Source organism: Physeter macrocephalus, chromosome 9 (assembly GCF_002837175.3).
Source record: "Physeter macrocephalus isolate SW-GA chromosome 9, ASM283717v5, whole genome shotgun sequence".
NCBI classification, from domain to species: domain Eukaryota; kingdom Metazoa; phylum Chordata; class Mammalia; order Artiodactyla; family Physeteridae; genus Physeter; species Physeter macrocephalus.
In genome coordinates this window covers 61,459,001-61,467,809 of record NC_041222.1, presented here as the reverse complement: position 1 = coordinate 61,467,809, position 8,809 = coordinate 61,459,001, and the positions used below count along the sequence as shown (strand labels likewise).

Genomic DNA, 8,809 nt, shown 5'->3' with positions numbered 1-8,809 from the left:
GAGCCTGTGCTCCGCAAGGGGAGAGGCCACAACAGTGAGAGGCCTGCATACCGCAAAAAAAAAAAAAAAAAAAAAATCAACTTAAACTTCCTTACGATGGGTGAGTAAAGCTTTAAAATTTAACGTATTTCCAAATAGCTTCCATTAGGACAAAAGAAATATATTAGCAAAAGTATTTGGAAAAACATTAAAACAAAAGAACACACGACTTAACACAGGACTTCCATTACCCATAGAGCTAAACTTTTTTTTTGTTTTGTTCGTTTTTCGTTTTTTATTTTTTTTTTGGCTGCACTGCACGGCTTGTGGAATCTTAGTTCCCTGAACAGTGATCGAACCCAGGCCCTCAGCAGTGAAAGCGTGGAGTCTTAACCACTGGACTGCCAGGGAATTCCTAAAACTAAACTTTTTTAATGAACTACTAAATCTTATCTTATTCATGTAAAAAAAAATATTTAGGAGCGTCAATGAAATGTTCTTATTAGTACTTAATACAAAACCAAAGTGAGATTCAAAGAGAAAAATTAGCTCTGTATGGCAGTACTAGATGCCACAAAGGAAAATAATTCTTACATTAAGCCCAGAATCGGACACTCACATGTGTATACACACACACACACACACCCCCACCTATAATGCCTTCCTCAGGTCATTTGGGCTAATAATAACAATGATGATTATAAAGGTAAACAAACTGTTAAAGTTTTTCCTTAATACTGACATATAGGACAAACTTTTACCTTTTCTATGCAGTCATCAAAAAAAGCCAATCCAGTATCTTTATCACTTACAAAACTACATTCTTCAATGAAACGAATAAAAATCTGTGTTTTGGTTAAAAGGGTGTAGAATTTTGTATAGGCACGATCTCGACTTTTTAAAAATCCTGAAGAAAATAAAATTAGAATTAAATTCAGATTTTAAAGTGGAACTAGATGTTATATTAATTATTTTAAACTTGTATATATCTATATTATTTTCTCTTTGTATATATATATATATATATATATACAAAGAGAAAGAGAAAGAAATATATATATTACAGGAAATATATATCTTCTGTAATATATATGTTAAGGGACCATAGTCCCTTCTGCCTGATTCAACCACAAAAATCCTTAACTTATACCATTAACCTTTTCACTGAAATCTGCATCTCCTATAAGGAGCCTCTAGCCCTATAGCTCTCAAGTAGAAACTTCTGATACTCTGCATACTCACAAGCAGGAAGGGTCAAGTCCTTCCTCTGCAATGCCACCACAAAATTATTTCTGTATCATCTTGTAAAAATCTCTGCTCATCTGGCTATTATTCTACCCATTCCCCTACTAACTGTAGGCACCTAGTGACTTCAGGGACACCCTCTCCTTCATTCACTGAAGAGCAGGGCACCTAATTCAAAGTCTTCTCCTCTCCAACTCCCACCATCATCATTCTTCAACACCCATAAAGACCAACCATCCAACATTTTAATGAGTTTTTAACTCCTTAACTTTCAATGACCTGTGGTCTATTCCACCTCAATCACCAACTTCTACACAGTTACACACTCCCTGGACTTTTCTTGGTAGTACTGTAAACAGCTCTGCCTCCCAAATCTCTAATTTACATATTACTCCCTGACCATTACCCCTGTCTAGCTGGTATGCTTAAGTTCTTCCTACCAAGCCTTTTGTGAGGGGGATGGGGTAAGGAAGAAGACTGTTCTCTGTACACCCTCCTATCTTCACGTCTCTCTCTCGCTAATATTGATTACACGTTTGTGTACATCATTTCAATTACTTTCTTGTCAACACTCTTAACTTTTATGCCCTTTTGTCAAACTCATCTAGTATGACCTAGCCCTGGAGCAATGTATTGCCTGCTTTCTCTGGATCTGCGCCAGTGTGGCTGAGCACAAGCTGCGGTGGGGAGGAGGCGCCGTTACATAACCAGGTGGATCAGAACCGCTTATACCTTCATCCCTGACCAGCAACCCCACTACATTTCTGGAGTCTGAATTTCCCTTTACCCGTGTTTTCACAGTTATTTCCAATGTTTAAATACTCTCCCTCCATGTTCTCTCCCTCATCCCTGAATAATAATACTTTATATTGCAGAGAAAATGAAAATCATTAAATGAGAACTACCTTCATTATCTCACTATAAAATCTACGACTCTTCCTGCAGGTATCATTTATTCCTTACTTTGTTTTACAATGAGTGTGACCCTCCTCCTATCTAAGGCCAAGCCCACCACATAAGCCTGGGATTCCAGGCCTTTCAGTGTTCTCTGGACAATACTCCCTCTCTATTAGCTAGTAATCAGTATATTCAAGGCTCTCTCATTTTAAAAAACCTTTCCTTAGACAATTTTCCAAAGAGGACATTCAGAGGGCCAACAGGCACATGAAAAGATGTTCAACATCATTAATCATCAGAGAAATACAAATCAAAACCACCATGAGACATAACTTCACACCTGTCAAAACGGCTATCATCGAAAAGGACACAAATAACAAATGTTGGCGAGGATGTGGAGAAAAGGGAAACCTCCTGCACTGTTGGTGGAAATGTAAATTGTTGCTGCCACTGTGGAAAACAGTATGGAGGATTCTCAAAAAACTATGAGAAACCACATGATCCAGCAATTCCACTCCAGGGTATGTATATGGAAAAAACAAGAACACTAATTCAAAAAGATATATGCACCCCAATGTTCATAGCAGCACTATTTACAACAGCCAAGACCTAACTGGTCGACAGATGAATGGATAAAGAAGTTGTGCTATATATATATACACAATGGAATATTATTAATCCATAAAGAAGAATGAAATTCTGCCATTTGCAACAACATGGATGAGTATAGTGCTTAGTGAAATAAGTCAGACACAGAAAAATACTCTATGTTATCACTTATACATGGAATCTAGAAGGTGAACCAAATTAGTAAATATAAGAAAAAAGAAACAGACTCACAGATATAGAAAACAAACTAGTGGTTACAAGTGGGGAGACGGAAGGGGGGAAGGGTTAGATGGGTTAGAGGATTAAGAGGTACAAACTATTATGCATAAAATAAGTAAGCTACGAGGACATACAACACGGGGAACATAGCCAATATTTTATAATATCTATAAATGGAGTATAACCTTTAAAAATTGTGAATCACTATGTTGCACACCTGTAACATGTAAATATTGCACATCAATTATACTTCAACAAATAAATAAAATAAAAAACCTTTCCTTAACAAATAATTAGATCCTTCCCTTTTCTGCTGTTTCCCTTCTCAATAAAGGGCACAACCATCCACTTGGTGGTTAAAGACAAGAATCTCAAAGTTGTTCTTGACATCTCCCTCTAACATCCCATATTCAATTGCCAAGTTCTATTCAATCTACCTCCTAAAAATCACTCTTCTATTCATACTACCAACTAATCCAGTTCACTTCCACTGATCACTTGAACCAATGCACTAACCAACTAATAAGTAGATCCATACTTTAGATACCCCCAATTCAATCTGCAGAGAAGCCAAAGAGATTTTTTTTAACATTAAACATGATCTTTTAAAAATGCAAATCTGACCCTATTACCTACTTAAATATCCCTCACTGACTTGCAATTACTCTTGGAATAAAGACGGAAACCCTTCATTAGTCCTAAAAGATCCAACATGATCTGGCTCATACCCATCATTTCAAGCATGGTTTTTGAGCCACTTTCCCCTCCAGCCTTTCTTTCTATGATTCTTTAGGACATTCCACATGCTGTGGTCCTTACTACATCCCCTTGAGGTATTAATTAGCTGAGAAAGACTTCAATAAAATAGAAATAAATTATTCTTGACTAGTGGTAAGAAAAAGTCTTTTTTTCTTCTTCTAATGGATCTAGGCAATGATCAGCAAAAGCTGCTAATACAATTAAAGGAAAGGCTGGTGGGGAAACTATCAATATAATGAATGAATGAGACTGATAAAACTTGAACCCTTGGATCAATCTTAGGAGCACTAAAAATGGGACATAGCCAGACTTGCAATTAAGTAGTGAGCATCACGTGTTTTAGCACCACTTGCCAAGAAAACGGAACCTGAATATAATCAAGCTCTAGATCAGTACTGCTTAATTCAGTAACCACTACACACATATGGCAATTCAGCAATTAAAATGTGGCTGGTCTTTAATGAACCACATACCCAAAGCCACATCACTATTAAGTTGTGGAGCTGGAATTTGAACAGACAGTCTGACTTCTGAGTCCATGACATTATTAGTGATTTATACCCAGAGGTGAAGGTTCAGAAAAAAAAAAAAAAAATGTGGCTGGTCCAAACTGAGATGTGCTGTAAGTATAAAACACATACCAATTGCAAAGCCTTAGTATGGAAAAAGAATGTAAGATATTTCATTAAAATTTTTACAATTTGATTACATGTTGAAGTGATACATTTTGGATGTATTAAGTTAGAGAAAACATATTATTAAAATTAACTTCCCCTACTGCTTTTTAAAAAACTGTGTCTACTAGAAAATCTTAAATTATATATGTGGCTCCCATTATATTTCTTTTGAACAATGTGGCTCTTAATCCAACCACAAGTTTACAGGAAATATAGATGAAAAAAATGTTAAATAACACCATGGGGATACAATCGGATAAAAACACATATAACTTCAGGAAATTCTAAACACAGTTTATGGGTGAAATGATGTCCTACTTGGAATTTAGAAAGAAAGGGAGGGGTGGAAGAGGGGAGGAGAAAAGGACAAAGGAAGAGTAAAATAAACATAGATGAAACTAAAACAACAGAATGTAGATTGCTACTACTGCTGAAGTTGGAAGGTAGCTACATTATTCTCCCTACTTTTATACATGTTTGTTAAAGTATCCCTAAAAAAAAGTTAACCCAAAACCCACAGCTAAATCCTATTCTTTTTTCAGGCCCAACCTTAACTGTTACTTCTTCAGGGAACCTTTCCCCTGACCTAGCTCTCTTACTGTAACCAATACTTTCCTTTACAACACACTCAGTAAAATGTGTTATTTTATTGTCAAACGTATATATCCCTTGTTAGACCAAATGCTACCCTGTTAACAAAAACCTTAGGCCTCAGACACTAGTTAAATATCTTTCTAAATTCCATTAGTAATGCCTCTCTTCTACTTAGAATGACAGAGAATGAATTAGTGACCCACTACTGCCCATTAGAAAAACTCCATATTCTTAGTCTGGCATTTAAGACTACCCATAATCCGAGCTCTAATCTTATTTTCTGCTTTATCTTCCACAACACCTCTAAAGCTCCTCACTTGGTCAAATTGTACCATTAAAACTTTTTTCCCGAACATGCCATTATGGGCTGAACTGTGTCACCCCAAAATTCTTATGTTGAAGTCCTAACTCCCGGATTTCAAAGTGTGACTGTATTTGCAGATATGGCCTTTAAAGAAGTAATTAAGTCAAACTTAAGTAATTAAATTAGGGTGGGCTCTAATCTAATATGATTGGTGTCCTTACGAGACAAGAACATTTAGATACAGATTCACACAGAAGGAAGTCTATGTGAAGATACTGGGAGAAGACAGCCATCTACGAGTCAAGGAGAGAGGCCTCAGAAGAATCCAATCCTGGCTACACACTGATCTCAGATTTCTAGCCTCTAGAATCCTGAAAAAAAAAAAAAAATTTCCGTTGTTTAAGCCAGGGGTCCCCAATCCCCGGGACACGGACCAGTATCGGTCCATGGCCTGTTAGGAACGGGACCGCACAGCAGGAGGTGAGTGGCGAGCGAGTGACCGAAGCTTCATCTGCCGCTGCCCATCGATCCCCATCGCTGGCATTACTGCCTGAACCATCCCCGCCCACCCGACCCCGTCCATGGAAAAACTGTCTTCCACGAAACTGGTCTCTGGTGGCAAAAAAGTGGGGGACCACTGGTTTAAGCCAGCCAATCAATGGCATTTTGTTATGGCAGCCCCAGCAAACTAATACACATGCCTTGTGCTTTTGTTCTTGAGCTTTCTTCCATTTCATTATTACCACTAGCAATAATACTGTTATCATGAGTATTGTAAAGTACTTTTTCTAGTTGCTTCACATACATTTTCTCATTTAATCTTCACAATTATGCATGAATTAGGTATCATCCTCATTTTAATGAGGATGACAAAATGACAAATGACATTTAATGACAAAACAGAACCCCAGGAAGGCTTCATAAATAGCAAAGTGGAAATTCTAATTCAGATTTGACTTTTAATGCCTATTGTTTTTTAGAAAGTCTTTCTTGCTCATCTCCATTTATAAATTCTACCCATTCTTTAAAGTCATGCTCTTCTTCCATGAAGTCTTCCAAAACAAATGTAAAATAATTATCATATGAATACTGATGTATCTGTAAGGTTGCCACTACATATATAAGAGCTGCTGAGTAACAACAAAAATCTTTGTAATTCCAAAAAATAACAAATACTAAAAAGAATGAGTATGGTGTTTTCCCCTGGAACAAGGCTGTATTTTTCAAAAATTTTTTAAAACTGGTGGCTTTATTCCAAAAACTTTATTAGAGAATACTGTAAAGCCCAGAGTGTATAAAGTCAAGAATCATGCAAAGTTGAGAAAACACCTAAAAACAACCACCAGCTTTATTCTATTAAGATAACTGATTACAGAGTACTATAAATATCAGCAACATCTTTGACATTTCATAATTAAACACCTCCAGTTTCAGATTTCTCAGGAAAAAAATGGGGTATAAAAATTAAAAGAAATTCTATTCATAGAGCTAGATTACAAATACACAGAAGACCATCATATTTAATATGAATTTCTAAGAACTTATATAGTAGCACTATATTTGGTACCACTACGAAACAGAAAATTTTTTAATTTCAATAAAAAGTATTTATATTTTCAATGCCACTCACCCTGTCGGTCAAACAATGAATCAGCAGCTGTGGCTTTATTTGAAGGAGCCTCTGTGATTGGTCTGAGATATGTTCTGTATCCTTTTAAAATGGATGCCATAAAGCGCAAAAATGCCTCCTGAATTTCCATCTCAAGTTGTGTCATCTTCTTTTGCCAGGAGAAATCTGCTTCAATTGGAGTCATCTCAATTGCTGAACCTTCCTGAGTTTTTCGGTGAACTGACAAATGAAGAAAGAAGAGAAAATGGCATTAATACATAATGTTATATATATAATAATTCGACAAGGGAATTGTCAAAATAAAGCCCATGACTTCCTGAAATTCCTCTTTATTAATGTAAAGGGATCATTGGCAGGGGCTAACAGGGAGGCACAGACGGGGAACAGAAAACATGTTCAAAAAACCATAAACCATGGGACTTCCCTGGTGGCACAATGGTTAAGAATCCACCTGCCAATGCAGGGGACACAGGTTCGAGCCCTGGTCTGGGAAGATGCCCCACACCGTGGAGCAACTAAGCCCGCGTGCCACAACTACTGAAGCCCACGTGCCTAGAGCCCGTGCTCTGCAACAAGAAAAGCCACCGCAATGAGAAGCCCACGCACCACAACGAAGAGTAGCCCCTGCTCGCTGCGCAGCAACAAAGACCCAACGCAGCCAAAAATAAATAAAAAACAAAACAAAAAACCATGAACCACAACAGTAATTTCTTACTACTGGAATTCTGTTCTGTAATGAGACTCCCTTTAAGCAGAGCAAAATTATGTCTAAATTTAAGAATTTTCTTATATACATTCTTTCATTAGAAATATCCCTTCCTGGGAATTCCCTGGCAGTGTAGTGGTTAGGACTCTGCACTCTCACTGCAGAGGGCCGGGGTTCAATCCCTGGTTGGGAAACTAAGATCCCACAAGACATGTAGCATCACCAAAAAAAAAAAAAATCCCTTCCTTTTTCCTCACATTTACCCGAAGATAGCTGGGGATACAATTTCTTCAAAGTGCTAATCAGATTTTTGCATGGCTTTTTGGGAAGCTGCTTCCAGTTCATGTTCTTCTTTTCATCAGATCTATTAAATAACAACATGATTAATAAAGTCCATTATAATCTGTTTTTACTTAAACAAAATTCTTATGTCAAACTAAAAAAGAAAATGGAAAGGGTATTTTTACTGAAGTTAAAATTTGAGAATCTGAACAAGTGGTTTTCAAGACGTTCTCTTTTCATTTTAACCAACCTCAGTCAAATTTGGTCATCTCATTCTAACCCTCCAACATAGATTTTCATTAACTGGAGTTATGAATACAACACAAGTCTTGTTTCAAAGTTACATTTTAGAATTATAATATTTTAAGTGTCAAACTTAATTGACTTGAGACTTCAAACTACCTATTAGAAGCAAATCTCGACAAATATCAGAGTCAGTAACATACAGAGCATGTTCTCACCACAATTCAAACGAGTCACCATTTAAGAAAAAGAAATTACTTTGGAAGTTCAAAAAGAACACTTTTAAATAATGCATGAGTCAAATCAAATATTTTTACAGAATTAGAAACGTTTAAAACGTTACAAAGATGAAAGCACTACATACCAACCATGGGCTGGAGCTAATGTCAGGCCAATATCACTTATGAACATCAATGTTAGCATCTTAAATTCTTAGAGAATTTAATCCACTAGCGTATTTTTTTTAAAAAAAGAGAAAAATGTTTACTTTAGGAATGCAGGGTTGTTTACTACTAACTGATTTTATAATGTAATTTACCACACTAAGATTAAAGGAGAAAAACTTAATACTCATCTAAATAGTTGTACAAAAGCATTATAAAGTTCACCACCTATTTATGATTTAAAAAAAGAAATTACTTTTAATCTAGAAGTGGAAGGAAGGT

The 8,809-nt window shown here is 36.4% G+C and overlaps 1 protein-coding gene across 6 annotated transcripts in view; it reads right to left on the bottom strand.

Moving 5' to 3' along the window:
* DENND4C (DENN domain containing 4C) overlaps positions 1-8,809 on the bottom strand; it is a 130,357-nt gene that overhangs the window by 51,624 nt on the left and 69,924 nt on the right. For 4 of the 6 annotated variants that reach the window (XM_024126915.1, XM_024126918.2, XM_055087220.1 and 1 more), the window contains exons 11-13: positions 7,877-7,983; positions 6,914-7,132; positions 741-886 (exon numbers count right to left, since the gene is read on the bottom strand). In XM_024126915.1, coding sequence (XP_023982683.1) covers positions 741-886; positions 6,914-7,132; positions 7,877-7,983 — 472 coding nt within the window. The remainder of the gene's footprint in view (positions 1-740; positions 887-6,913; positions 7,133-7,876; positions 7,984-8,809) is intronic. The other 2 variants (XM_024126917.2, XM_024126919.2) reach the window with 1 other exon arrangement.